We start from the raw sequence: 14,982 nt of genomic DNA, 5'->3' as shown, positions 1-14,982 counted from the left end.
AGCCGCCTTAGCCATCCCCCATGCGTGCAGTGAGGGCAGGGTGCCACGCGTCAGAGGGCAGCGCTGGGCCTGGAAAGAGCTGCCTGTTCGCGTTTGCCCCTGCACCAAGCACACAGCTGGGCTTCACATCCCTGAGTGCTTTCGGTGGGGGCCTTCACCCACCCACCTCTTCTTCCCTGTTTTCTCTGCATTTTTTGGCAGCCCAAGGAATGCAAGGGGCTCCCCAGTGCCCCCCAGTTTGAAGCCCGTGCACTGCCGCTGGGGCAGCCCCAAGGCAATCCGAGGATAGTGCAGGGGTTCATGTGCTGCAGAGGGCGGCCAGGCCAGCAGAGAGGCTGCTTGTTTGCTTTCTTTAAAGCTCAGCTGTAGCCAAAGCACTGTTTTAATTCGAAATTTGGCAGGGATTTAGCCCTTTTGTAAACTAAAGTCATTCCGTGTTTCTGGAGGAGTGGAGAAGAGAGAAGTGAGGGGGATTTTTGAGCTGTAAATAGAGCAGTGGGAGGTTCGGAGGGAGTGTTTCTGCCCGGTGCCTTCGCTGCTGCTTTGAGAAGCACTTCCCTGTTCTCGAAGGGTGGGAGGCGTCGCTTCCCCGGCTCCCAGGGCTCCCAGTTGAAGGAGCAGCGCTGCCGCCGCCGCCAAGCAGAGCGGTGTCAAGGGGAGGCCACGGCGGCTGCTCTGCTGTGTCAAAACAAAATGATGTGTGTTGGAGTCACGCTATTGCTGCAGAGAGGAAAGGGCTGGGAATGAGCAAAGGGAGAAAAGAGATGATGAGAGTGGAGCTGGAGCTCTGCCTCTCTCTGCCAAGGCTGGGGAGGGAGAATTTCCGACTCTCTTTTCCTAGATTGAATGTTCCACGCCCTCATGGGCACTCCGTGTGCACCACTGACAATCTCCTTGCAGGGCAAGATAGCACCAGCCCAAATGGATGTTGTAACAACAGGAGAGAGGGGTGAGCACGTAGGAGGGCACTTGCTCTTTTGGGGGAAGTGAGCGGCACATTTTTTTCTGCACTGCGGAAAGGACCAGAGGGCAGCGAGCTACCCCTCTTTTGTACCAGGAAGCACAGCCGCAGAGGTTACTGGGGACTGAAAGACAGTAGGTTCGCAGAGCCTACAAGCCACCATCACCTGGGGCATCCCCTTTGGCCCCAGAGTCTGCAGACCCCTGTGGAAAACAGGGAGCAGGAGCACTGGAATAGCGGGAATGCATCCAGGCGCTCTCCAGGCCAGACTTCCCTGTGCCAGAGAGGCCGTTGGAAAGGCTGGAAATTGCTACAAGTTTGATACATCGTTTGGGAAAGTCAGCTCCTGCTGAGAGGCTCATTTTATTCACCTAGGAAGAGCCCACAGAGGCAACACAGCCACCATCTGCAAATGCCTGTGTGTAGAGTGATGCATGGTGAGAGACAGCGCTCTGCCCTGAGATGGACAGACTGGGCTGGAGGCAGCGCTCAGTGCCCGGTTTTACACCAGACAAAGTCAGTATAGAAAGAAACAGCAATTTTATTTTTTCTCAATTGCAGTCATTTGCCTTTGAAGAGTGTGTCTAGTTTCCAGCAGTTGGGACTGGGTGTCCTTTCCTAAGCCATAGCTCTTGGCTCGGCACAGAGGTCTCTGCCTGAGGCGGTGGGCACTGCTGGTAAGCCCGTGCCGGCGGCTGGTGTGGGGTGTGTGTGTGCTGGTGGGAAGTACACGCCAGCCCGTGTGCTGTGCTGGCCTCGGCTTTGCAGAATTGCGCTTCCTTGGGCAGGTTTGGAGAGCTTTCCTGCAGAAGACGTGCGTACGTCTGTGGTGGCACACCGGAGAACCTTGTCTGCTCTTGTACGTCCCCTATCTGCCCTGGCAAGGTGTATCAAGCCCCCTTCCAGTAACCACCCCCTCCCTGGCCCAGTCCCTCCCAGCCCTGCTACTGTTTTAAAACAGATGTACATTAAAACTGTACTTAATCTCTGGAAATACTGATTCTCTCCTGCTTTCCCTCCCTGTGAGTTCATACAAATGTAGTACTTAAGTCGCCCCTTGTCTTTGATTAGAATCTCATCTTTCTTTTTTCAGTTCCCATAAATTAGCCTTTTAGCTGGCAGTGCTCTCAGATCTGACAGATAACAGCCTTTTCTTGGCATCCGGCCATTTCCATCGGCATCACTAACATCATCTTTTGGGCATGGCCGGCTAGGTGCTCACAGCCATCATTCAGCACACATGCTTGAAAAAGGGTCTTTCACTCAGGAGAAGGCATTCCTCATGTTTAAATACTGTTTACCCTAATTTTCTTGCCTCCCCTTCCCCAGTATTTTTTTTTCCTTTTAAAATGCAAAGTAAATTGCTCCCGAAAGCTGCCCTTTAAGCAAGCAGCTCTCCACGGCACAGGGCAAGGCGTACTTCCCCCATTCTGCCCAACAGCTTGCAGGGCTTTTCTGGGGACCATTTTCCCGAGAGGGTCACTTTCCATGGCCTGCTCCACTTGTGGCGATATTGCTGAGACTGGTCACGAAGGAGCCTAACCGATGACAAATAGCAGGCTCATTTCTGTGACATGAAATCATCTCCACTAGGAGCCGAAGTCAGACCACCAGCTTCAATTCCCACAGACAGCCACACAGCCAGAGCTGATTTTGTTAATGACTCGAGAAACCCCAGTATGGAAAAAGAAACATCAAGTTACATTTTTCCAAAGCCGGCGTGGAGACCTGTGTGACAACATACAGTCTGACAGCGATGAAATGGCACGTGGGGAACAGAAGAATGAGGGCCTGCCATGGGCCTGAGGAGGAAGGAGAATGGGCGAGGAAGAATATATCATTTAAGCAGGACTTGGAGTTATATTAGCAGGGGAAATTGAGAAAATTGCTAGAAGAGTAAATAGGTTTGGGGCTGGGCCTTTTGTATCCATGTTCTCTCTTTTCAAGTTTTCCCAGCGCTCCTTCCTTTCAGGCTGGAAGAACTGGTGTTTTTTTGAAAGTGTTGATTAACCAATACTTTGTTTTTTCTGGCTTTTCCTCAAGGCTGCCCTGGGAAATAAAAAAGCTAACTTGTTCTCACACAAAATTTAGAGAAGCCTCAATATGGAAAGGCAAAAGACTTCCAACAGCTTTTGCCTGCACATGGGCTCCTTGGGCAGATCATGGTCCAGTTTTAACCTTTGCTCATGTTTGAGCAACCTACTGCACTCTCTGTAGGGTGGTGTGGGTGACACGGGTGGCAAATTTCACTGCTTGTCATCTGACAGAGGACTAGCAAAGCAGATGTCTCTGCATGTAAACTGCTTTGCAAGTTATTTTTCCACATGTTCAGCTCTAAATGTTTGCAAGAGGCCCTCCGGCAGTTCTCCCAGCCCTAAGATGTTGCCATCTGGGCTTGTCAGTTCTGGAAGTGTTAAGAAATCGTGTGGACTCGCTGCTAAAGTGAGGCTTTACAGAAGATGATGTGCACCTATGTTTCTTCAACAAGCCACCAGCAGCCTTCACTTGGCTTAATTACTTGGCTCACCAGACACCGAGCTCGTTGTCAGGAGGGGCAAGCGTTGGGTTTTTGTGTGTTCCTGTTGCCAGGCTCACTTGAAAATTCAAAGAATCTCTTAATCCTTTGAGGGCGGAGAGAAAAAAGACAATTCTGCCCAAAGAATGGGTATTTGGGAAGGTGTCGGTATGAGCACAGAGGATCATTGCAGTCAGGTGTAAGGTAGCGCAGGGGCAGCGTGGTGTGGTCAGCAAAGTTCCCTGCTCTGGAAGTGAACCTTAAAGTGTCGCTGGCAGGGATTGCCTGGTACCAGTGCCGGGGATAGCAAAAAAGTGGATTTGGTGATTCAGGAGGCCTTTTCAAGTCCTAAATTGCTGTGCAAACATTCATAATTATTCTTTTACAAGGTTTTGGTTAATTTCTTTGCTCTTTAGGCACAAGTTACATTCTTTGGGTTTGGTTGTTTGTAAGTAGCCTCTTTAAACTCTTCTTGTCATTTTTGCACAAGATGCGAAAGAGCCTTCTTTTTCAACCACAACTCTTCCAAGGGTGTGGCTTCCACCACTTTCTAGAAGTCCCATATTTTCTGAATTCCTGATGATTTTGTGGTGCCTTCTCAGTTGAGCACCCCAAGTTACAGCCAGCTTTGAAAAATCTAAGCAGATCGAAATGAAAGGGCATTTTCTTTTGGAAAACTGAGGAAGAGACACGGTAACTATATGTAGAGATAATACTAGGAAGACTGCACAGGAAAATAACTTCTGCTCAGATTATAGCATGTGCCTTTGGTTACTAGTCCTTGATCTGTGCTGAACAACAAAAAGAAATGTTACAACTAAAAGGAATTTGGATCACAGAAATGTTAACATAAATGCCTGGATATGGACAGCCATTTGCTTCCCATTTCAAACAGCTTTTGCATTAGAACATATAATGATGATATATGACTTCCTCAAATTACTATGAATTTATCTGAAACCCAAAGAGAAACTGAGTCATTGAAGGTCTGTGTCCAGTAAGATGGATGGGAAAAGATGAAAAGTAGAGTGTGCTAAATGGATCTAGCATTAGTGGCATGTAATGATAGGCACTAAGATCCTATTTAAAGTTGTAAGGATAATACCCGTGGGCATGTTAATAGTGAATTATGGCCATTATGCAGGCACCAATGACAACATTTTAGTGCCGTTCAAGTTACCTGGTTTCTTTGCTTTTCACTCGCTCTCTTCTTAAAAGCTGGTCATTTGGTGGTCATTAAATGTGATGGAGTAGAAAGATCCTGTTCTCTCAGGTGTGTAAGAGAATTTATTGACTTTGACCAAAGGAAGAAGAGGAAGAGTTCTTTCTCCTTTCATGAGCAAGAGCCTTGCAGTAGTTTAACTATTACTTTCTTCTGTCTGGTCTCGCAGTCCAGTGACCAGGGGCAATAATGATCCTGAAAGGGCTCTTTAAACAAATGGTGTTTCCCATTTTGTTGTTCCAGTGAACTTCCCAAGACTGGAGGATGACTTTCCAATCTCTGAGCAAGACTTTGAAGACAACAGCGACCCAGGTTGGTACCCAAATGCCACATGGGCAATTTATCTGGGGGAACTTGTGTTTCAGTATCAGATGCTACAATTACTCACAAACTTTAGCTTTAATGGGAGTTGGGAGCTAGAACACACATGAGAACATACACTGAAGTGGTGGCTTGGTGTCTGGACAAAAACATTAGTTTTCCTTTCTTGTTTTCCTTCTTCGACAGCCAGCAACCTTGCAAAGTCAATATATTGTATTTGTGTTAGGACAAGTGGAACTGATCTTTCAAGTATTAATTGCCGCTTGCCTGGCACTTTGACTTGTAAATGGAGAAAATTAAGTCTGGGAGCTGTGACAGATTGTTTCCGTAGTTCTGAACCCAATGGCACTTGAAGGGCCAGAGTTTTGGTGGATTTAAAATGCTAGCATGCTATTTACATAGCCTGAGATGTAAAAGTGAATTAGGGAGCCTACCTTTCGTGATAGATTGGTGCTTCACATTACTTCTAGACGTGGGTTAGTGAATCCTACTGAGATATACCCATGGTGGGCCTTATACTCTTTTAAGGCCATCACAGCTCCAAGTAAAAGAATGCATAAAGGTGGTGGAGGGGAAAAAGTGATCCCTGGATAATAAGTGCCCATTCCACTGCAGATTACTTTGGATCGGATAGGAACGACACACTGTTCTCTACTAACTCTCCAGGAACCCCAAAGCTGGACAAAGAAAAAAGCTGGCTCTACACCTTGGATCCCATCCTGGTGACCATCATAGCTATGAGCTCCCTCGGTGTCCTCCTTGGGGCCATCTGCGCTGGTCTGCTCCTCTACTGCACATGTTCGTACGCTGGCCTGTCCTCACGGAGCTCCACCACCTTGGAGAACTACAACTTCGAGCTGTACGATGGCATCAAGCACAAGGTCAAGATGAACCACCAGAAGTGCTGCTCGGAGGCCTGATGGCTGCCCTGGGCATCACCCTCAGTGTTGTGCTCGGTGAGGTGGGCTGGCAGGAGGTTATTTTTTTTGCTGTTTTCTATGGGAACTGAATGCCACAACGAGGAACAAGGGGTGCAGGAGGAGCGAGGGGATGCGCTGCTCCTTGCTGCCAGGTCCCAATGGTGGGTCACACTCCACCAGGACCGAGCGGGCTTTCCCACAAACCGGACTGTGCCGGGGAAGGGAGGACCAAGTCCCTTGTTTGTTAGTTCATCTTCATTTTCTGCTGATGCGAGTGGCTGGGACGTGGCAAGGGAGATTGGTTTACCTTTTGGATATGAGAAACTAAATGTTGATCATTATTTCCCACCTCCTTCATCTGGTGAGTTGCTGAGCAGGCTGAGGGATTTCTTCAGCCACTGTTTCTATAGAAATAACTTGCACTCACACATACACACACACACAGCGACCCTGTCCATTTTAGACCCCATCCAGAGACCGTTTTGGCTTTAAGGATTTGTGCACATCACACTAAGTCCAAGAAGCTGCAGTTTCCAGTCCTGAAAAATGGAAGTATGTTGTTACCTTCAACTTTCATTTTCCTGTTAGGGGGGAAAGGTGTGATACTGGCTTTAGTGTCAATGGTAACAGTGCTTTCTGAAATCATTAGAAATTAAACAGAAAGGAAACCGTATGTGTAGAAGCACCTCTTTGAAAGAAGCTGAAGAGCCTTAAAGTGATTTGTGAATAAGAGCCATTTATTAAATCCAGATCTTGGATTATAACAGCTGAGTCCTTCATCAGGAAGGCCTTGCTTTGAATCTCCCACCCCTCTTGATCCTGCCCTTTTTCTTTTCCTTTTTCTTTTTGCTATAATGAGAAGATTGCAGCAAACAAAAGATAGAGCGTGTCAGGCTGCTGGTGCTCAAGCGTTGGCTTTGGGAAGGGGACTTCACTCGGAGTTTGGCTTGACACGCAGTGTTGAGGCCTCTCCAAAGTGCTGGGGAGGGAAAATGAACAGGCAAGGAGGCTGGAGCCATGCCCACAGCCCCAGGAGCCTGACCACGGCACCTGCCACCCCTCCTCACCTTCACGGTGCCCCCCCTTCTCCCTGGAGCTGGGGGATGTCAGCACCACTGGACCAAACGGCTGCCGCTGTATTCCCTTCGGAGCAAAGCTGTGCTGCTCCCAACTGGTAGCAAAACCCCGAAGTTTTATTTATGAGCTATATTTTGTTTTACTTTGAACAAGTGCCTTAGAAGAAGTATTTTTCCTCTGTCTGATGATCAGTGCTGTATCAAACAAGTGAGGCCTTCATCCTTTCCCAGCAAAACACTTCTTCACTGCTCTCTGTGGGGTAGAACTCAGCTGAAAAAGTCTGGTCCTTCTACTTTCAAGTGGTCTGGCTACATTGGCTGGCAGCTGATACCACTCCACTTACCACTGTGCTGTGGGAGAGGAGTGTTATGAAAACAGTTTAATGGACAAAACGTGCTGGGCCCCAAACCAATGCCTTCATTTCCAATTCAGTACAGACAGATCGCCCCTATCAGCTTGCACATGTATAAGCGAGAAGAAACCTTTCCAGCACATTGGGTTTGCTTTTCCAGGGGCTCTTTAGAAATACCTGATGTCTTGAAGTTACACTCTGCCTAGCAAATAGTTTGGGTTCGGGATGGACTTTTCCCCCCCCTCACTAAGTGCAGAGCGACAAAGGTGTGAGATGCTGTGAAGCTCGGTTTGCACAGTCCCTGTAAACACATCCTGCAGGAGACCAGATGTTTGGGGAGAGAAGCAACATCTGGAGATGAGAGGAGCATGGACAGTGCCACAGCTGCTCCTCAGTGCAGTGGGAATAGGAACATTTGTCTGCTGTTTCATGAAGAGCTCCATCAGACAGTAAGTTTTTAGGAAAAAAAGAAAGACTTCTGCATTGTAGGAGAGACACATATGTTACTGGGGAAGCAGGTACCAGCAGCTGTGTCATCAAAACATCCACGGTTCATACACGCACACGTAGAGACGTGTGCACACAAAGGCCTTCATTTTTTTAATTCACACTGTGCGCCCAACAGAAACAGCAGTAAATGTATCTCAGATTCTTCTTTCGAATCACCTTATTTCTTTTGGCATTCTTCATGGACAAATTCCACAGGGGTGTTATTTTACTGTACAAAAGGAACAGAGGCAGTAAAAGGAAATGTACCAGACCATTTCAAAGCTGAATTGCTGCTGCTCAATGATTTTATCCTCTTCAAATCACAGGAGAGGGGAAGGATGAATGGAAAAGGACCATACAGTAGAAAAGTCGACTTAGGCAAACAATAGGTGAAAATATATAATGAAAACGGTGACGTTATGGTGTCTAGTAGACGTACAGAGAGAGGAGTTCGTATATACATAATTCAGAAATAGTGTGTTTGCACACGCACGTGAATTCTCTGTATGTATCGTGTATGTGACTTATTCCGTGGGACTGACTCGTGTTAATATATCTCTTGATCTGGGGCAGGAGAGTACTGCGGATCTTGGCACTAACTTGGCACGGGCCCAACTAAGCATCCACCCCACGTGTCCTGCTTGCCCCTTCCAGACGGGCCAGGGCCCTCATGGGTGCGCTTGCCGGGCAGGAGCAGGCCGATAATGCTGCAAAGCTAATACCTCACTTACCTCTGCTGGGTGCTTTACTGTTCTTCTACAGAAAACTGTGTTTGATTGTAACTTCAACAGGGAAAAAAAAAAAGTCGTCAGTGCATTCAATTCATTGCATCCTCCTCTGCAAATAGATTAGGTTTTCTGATCACAATTCCCTCTGTGAAATTCAGAAAAGAAGAAAAACAGAAACCTAAATCAGTGTTAATGCATTTGCTGAAACAGGCTGTTGCCTCCACACCCTTCCCATGCCGAGGACATGTTGCTATCGGGCAGGTATCGGTGCTGGGTGATTTCATTTTGTGGGAAGGTGCCAGGGCTAAGCATGGGAATTAAACCATTAAGAAATTGTATGCAGAAATGGAACTTCTCCAAGGTTTGCAGTTCAAGGTATTTGACCGTTCACTGGCTGAGCCAGAACTTAAGGACTTAAAGAGCTTTTACTGTGATTCTTAAGTGTAAAAACAAAAAAAAACCAAACAAAAAAAAAAAACCACAAAAATCAAACTGTGTTTATATGATTTGTATAAAAACCTTTTAAAACTGCTATTTAATAAACATTATGGTAGAGAAAATGCTTCAGTGGCTTTTTTATTTATGAAAGAGCGGCAACAAGGAAGTTCAACTGAGAGGTTTATGGGCACCCGGAAGCCCGAGGGAAACCAAGGCATGGCTGAAGGCATGCAGAGCCATGCCTTTGCTGTGGTGTGCCTGTCCCCTTGGGGCATCCCAAGCAGCCTGTCACCTCGAGGTGATGCAGGGCTGTGCACGGCCTCTCCTCCTGGAGCTGGAGGTATCTGGAAGCTGCTCTCCCAAGAGAAGCACCTGGGCGCAAACCCAAAAGGGGACACAGGTCCCTTCCTGCCACCTTGCACCACTTCTCAGTGCTGCTGGCCATCCTGGAAAGGAGTGTGGTTTTAGGCTAAGAGAGTGACAGAATTGCCTAGATTGGAAAAGACCTTTGAGATCATCAAGTCCCATCACTAAACTGTCATTGATGAATCCTCAACTAAACCGTGTCCCTAAGCACTGTATCTGCCTGATTATTAAATACCTCCAGGGAAGGGGGGTGCCACTGCCCTGGGCACCCCGTTTTGATGCCTGATAACCCTTTCAGTAAAGGAATTCATCCTAATATCCAATCTAAACTTCCCTTGGTGCAACCTCCATTCAGGTAGCTGTAGAGAGCCTCCTTTTCTCGAGGCTAAACAATCCCAGTTCTCTCAGCCACTCCCAGTAAGACATGTGCGAACCCTGGCTCCACAAACTCCTCTCCATCCTCTCTCCACCCTGATGGTGGCCCTGGCCTCGGAGAGCCTCATGTCTTGTGGGGGGTCCGAGCACCCTGCCCCTCTCCCGACACCAGGCATCTGGCTAGAGAAGCAGTGGGGCTCAACCTACAGCATGGAAATGCTTGTTTATTTACGGGCACCCTGACAAACAAGAGCCAATCCATCAAGTACCAGGCACCTCAAGAGCAAATGAAATTTTGCCGCCGTCTCCTTGCCTCCAACGCGGTGTCCCCCTCCCAAAGTCTGTGTGTGTTAAAGAGGGTCTCTGAGTGATGAAGGGCAGCTGGCAGCTTAGATGAAGATGACAGTGTAGCTGCAACCTTGACAGCTCTTCCCTTGCCCAGGAATAAAGAACCGATGTGCAGATTGATACCTGGGGAGAGGCTGTCAGAGAGCAGGACGGAGACGGCAGATAAGCGACTCAATCAGTGTCAGACCTGTCCTGCTGTAACACCGCCTGTAAATCACTGCACTTAAAGAGGCGCCTCCGCTAAAGCGAGGAGCGGAAAGCGGGTAATAGAAAAAATGGGTGGTGAAGCAGATGTGTGCACCGCCCAGGTTAAAAGCCTGGTAGCGGGTCTGCAGCTGCCTGCTGGGTACAAAGGGGAGGCAAGCACCCACTTCAGGAAAAGGAAACCTGTAGGGTTGTTTGGTTCTTTTTTTACCAGGAGTTGGGGCTCATTTGGGTGGGCTGCTCTGCAGCCGGCAGGATGGGGAGGGACCTGGGGGTGCTTCTCTGCGTTTGCCATGTCCACATGGGTACCTGCTGCCAGCAGAGGCTGGAGTTGGGGGGGGCTGCAGGGGTGTTTCATGTGGCAAAAGAGTAATCAGCAGCTGAGCAGGCAAATGAAATCGATTTCACCATTCTCAGGCTGCTCCAAGATGGGGATCCAGCTGCTCCAGCATGTCCTCAAGCACTGACTGCAATCGTGCATGCACCCTCGCTGTCTCTCTTGCCCCCTTCTTCTTTGAAATATTCCTTTGCTTTCGAGTTTAATGGGAAATCTTTTCAAATAATGACTTGCTCTCTGGACAGCTGGGGGCTTGGCAGTGAGGGGGAGCCATGGGGCTGTGCTAATGAGTAGATTCGTAATTAATTAATTGCAGGCAGGTGCAAGTGGAGCCTCCCATTGCCCCTGTCTCCTCTGTCTCTCTCTGAAGAGCTGTCTCCCAGAGCCTGGCACTTTCACCAACCATACAAGGGGACTGCATGAAACCTGATGCTGGCTTTGCTGTGGATCCAGGCAGGACAGCGGCTGGTGCTTCCATCCCCTCCCCACAGGGAGCCTGCCTGTTGCAGCACAGCGCCTTTACATCTCCATGTCTGCCAAGCTCTATGCTCAGATCACAACCAGAACCCAAAGGCACCTTCTCGCTGCAGGACAGGCCCCTGCTGCCCCTCCCTGGCGAAGTTTGATTGCTCGGAGCTGCACTGAAATTGTTCCCACCTTCCCACTTTAGACCAGAGACGGACCAAACGCACCTGGACGTGAGAGGTGTCAGTGAACCCCAAGCTCTGACTCTTTATAAGGAGAGCACCAGGACCTCGCTGCAGTTGGTGCCACCACTGCTGTGTTCACACTGTGTCCTTTCAGCCTTATTTTGGCTGCTTCAGTGCATGCTCAGCAGAGCCCTGTGGATGTAAATACAGAGGGTGACACAAAGTCTTGGTCCATACATGCCCATAGCAAAATCTGCATTCAATTCAATAGGTTGCTATTGTCACTCACACTGATCAGATAGGATTAGGCTTTCCTATCAACGCCTGTTACACACAGTGCCCCATGTAAGCCAACCAACTCACCGTGGCTGAAGCAGTCTAATGGGAAAATAACTAATCCTCAATGTGTTGAGAGAGAATGACTCCTTTCTAGGCTTCTGTATCATAACTTAGTTGCACCACTAATGTCTGAAATAGAAAGCACTGAATGAAACACTCACCACCTCTACCCCCACCTTGACCTGGATGCCAAAAATCCAAAGAAGAAATACAGCCCTGCTGCCTTGTGCTGCTGCTGCAGTGGGTGGAGGGCTGCAGGACGAACCAGTATGGGCTGGCTGCTCAGGACTGTTTGCTAACATTTCCTCGGTTAAATGTTTACAAACCCAGAGGAAATAGCTGTCCCAGATGTTGCTGATAATTTCCTATCAGGTCCCTCCTGGCCTGGTGCACGGCTGCTTTGTCTCCCTTCAGATCAGCTGCCAATCTCATGCTTAATAACAGAGTTTACTGACTTCCTTACAAATGCCACTAAAATTTCTAGCAGTATTTTTGCCTTCCTGGTCTCTCAGGTTTATGCAGAAAGCAATTCTGCCCTGGCTTCAAGCCTAGCTCTCTCTGTAGCCCTTGAAGCACACTCCCAAGTGGAGTGGCCCTCAGCAGACACACAGGGCAGCCCTTCCCTCGCGATGGGCTGTGTTGCCAGTGCACCAGCAAAGGGTGTGAGCTCCTCCAGCAGCCTTCAGGGACAGCTGTTGCCAAATGAATTTCAACCTCGTATTTCAAGGCGGCAGTCAATGTGCTTACCAGAGCCGTGGAGCCCTTTACACCACAGCAATAATCCAGCGCTTGGCCGTGAAATCCTCAGCACAGTGTCACATCCATCCCTTTCAGCGTAGAAGTTTTATTAAGTTAGGGTGTGAAAACTTTCGAGAGCAAAACGTCTGTCTCCCTCCAAGAGAAATAAGGGTGATTTAAGCAGTCTCAGTGTATTTGAGATGGAGAGTCAGTCCCCCAGCTGACACATCAGAGGGAAAAAGGGTAAGCCAAGGCTGCATTTGTTAAAGAGGGAAGCTGGGGCTGTGTAAAGCCAACCTTTTTAAGCACTCCACGAGAGCATTTTAATAAAAAGCACAACAATCCCACAACAAATCACAGCTTGGAAGCAAAGGAAAAAAAAAAGTCAATTCCTGTCAAGTTTTGAAAAATCGTCTGAGCTTAAGGAAAAACGAATTCCTGCTACGCTCCCCTCCCCTGCCCTCCGCTCCCGTGCACTGAGCAAAGCCACCCCAAACGCCGCCTGTGACATGCTGCAAATCACGCCGGGGAGCAGGGAAGGGGGGGCAGCCACCGACCCAGCTGCGAGAAGGCCTGCAAAAGGATTGAAGCTTAAAGAAAATTAAATTTATAGTCGGAGCATTAAAATATTAAAGGGCCTTAAAGAACAGCCATGAATCTGATTTGGGGGTGGGGGAAAAGGCAAGTCTGTCATCAGGCACAGACAAATGGCTGCTGGACTTGACAACTCACATAAATCTGACAGAGGAGAAGAAATAAAGCCCAATCAGACTCAAAAAGAAAAAAAAAGTGATGAAAAGATTTTAGGGCATAAAGAGCGAAAAGGAGAGGGAAAGCTAAAGAAGATAAGGAGTTGAAAGCAGAGAAGCAATTATAAAAATAGCAGCAGAAGTACAGATGGAGGTAGAGGGGAGAAAATATTAAAAATAGCCAGCAGTGCCCTGGTGGCACAGGTATTTTCGGCAATATTGCCCAAGCCCACTTGCTTTACTCGCGCAGCAAGTATTACTCGGGTGGGCTTCCGCAGCTTAGACCCTCTGTGGGCGTATAGAGGAGGAGCAGCCCCTACCGTGCAGAGCACCAACTTCAAACTGCCTGGCAAGGAGAGGTGCACAGGGACGCTAGTGTCCACAGGCATGCTCCTGGTGGCAGCTGTGTCCTGCTGAGATGGGGACAACCTGGGGACTAGCCCTGCAGCACCTTGGAGGCTTTGCTGAGGAGACACCGCAATCCCAGCCAGGACCCACTGTACGTTGGGAAACACGGTGCGGCGAGGGCTGGATTTATGAGATGCTGTCTGTAAGGCAGCCCTCTCTCCAAAACACTAAACAAAAAAAAAACCATTCAGATACATTTTGGAGGAAAGCACGAAGCATCTGGTTCCCTTCGCTGGTGTACATAGCAAGAAAAAAGTTGGCAGCACACTTGATTACCATAAAAGAAAGAGTTATGCAGAAAAAACCCACATTAGAGTAACATTGCCCAAAACAAAGTTAAATGTCTGCCTTGTTTTGGACGTGCTCGTGGTGGAAATGTGAGCAAAGGTCAGCCCAAATTAATGAGAATTGCAAATGAATTGGCTGGGCTGGGACTGGCACCCTGCCACCACATCTCGCCCGGCAAATCTTATTTATCGATTTATTTACTTTGCTGGATGAGAAGACATCCTGCAAACACACAGAAAACAAGGCTTGGTGCTTCCCATGGGTGATGTGCATCACTTCAGCCAGGGCGACCGGGAGCCATGGGCTCATACGCACCCATCCCCACCACATCCCTCTCCTGCACCCATGAAGGCGTGTGACAGGAGCCCAGCCCTATGCCAGGGGGGCTTCCCCGGGTACCAGAGATCCTACCTAAAAAACACCACCTGCCCTGGATTGTGGCTGAGACAAGCACCTCACTGGGGCCATCTATCTCTCATGGCTTGGACAGGGGTGAGGACGGGGACACATAAGCACACAGGCACTGACTATCTGCTGAAGCAGCTAAAAAATCTTGGGTTTGTTTTGGTTTCAGAGGAAGGAGGAGAAGCCCAGCCCCAGCTCTGGCTTTCCACTTGGAAAGGAAAAGCTATCTCAGCAACTCTCACTTTTCTGAACTTCAAACACACAACACCTTTGTGCACCCTGCATGGAAGGGAAACACCTATGGAAACACAATGAAGCAGCCAAAGGCAAAGGCAGCAGGGCTGTTAACCCTTCCCACAGGAACCCCGGCAGGGCTGTGTGCTGCAGGGGCTTGGGGTTGCAAAATACATTAACCCATCTCCGTGGGACGGGGAGCCTCAGCCTCGGCCCCATGGAGACCAGATGCAGACACAGGTACCAGGGAGGACTATCCTCATCTGGGCCCAGCAGCATTACAGAGAGAGTCACACTCCTGCTCAGACTTGGTTGCAAAAATAGTAGTCCATGTTTTCCCCCCCAAGAAAAAAAGCTAGACTTTGAGATTAGAAATAGTGTTAGCCTCAATTTAAGGGGGAGAACTGGGTAAGAACAGGCCCCTTTAAGCACAGTTTCTAAGGCAGTTTCACGTCTCAGCCCAGCTGTGTAATCGACATTGCCCCAGCCGGGGCCGCAGGCAGGCGCGGGGCTCTGGG

The 14,982-nt window shown here is 48.7% G+C and overlaps 1 protein-coding gene across 1 annotated transcript in view; it reads left to right on the top strand.

Annotated features, from left to right (window-relative positions):
• The window catches only part of NRP2 (neuropilin 2), a gene marked incomplete at its 5' end in the record, with an annotated part of 75,304 nt that extends 69,123 nt beyond the window's left edge, over positions 1–6,181 (top strand). Inside the window, 2 exons of the mRNA XM_009872164.1 lie at positions 4,942–5,010; positions 5,635–6,181. Of these exons, the coding sequence (XP_009870466.1) occupies positions 4,942–5,010; positions 5,635–5,939 (374 nt within the window). The remainder of the gene's footprint in view (positions 1–4,941; positions 5,011–5,634) is intronic.
• Positions 6,182–14,982: the final 8,801 nt, after the last annotated feature.

The sequence above is a fragment of the Apaloderma vittatum genome, unplaced genomic scaffold, assembly GCF_000703405.1.
Source record: "Apaloderma vittatum isolate BGI_N311 unplaced genomic scaffold, ASM70340v1 scaffold33520, whole genome shotgun sequence".
Lineage (NCBI taxonomy): Eukaryota > Metazoa > Chordata > Aves > Trogoniformes > Trogonidae > Apaloderma > Apaloderma vittatum.
This window is presented reverse-complemented; position numbering and strand designations above follow the sequence as displayed.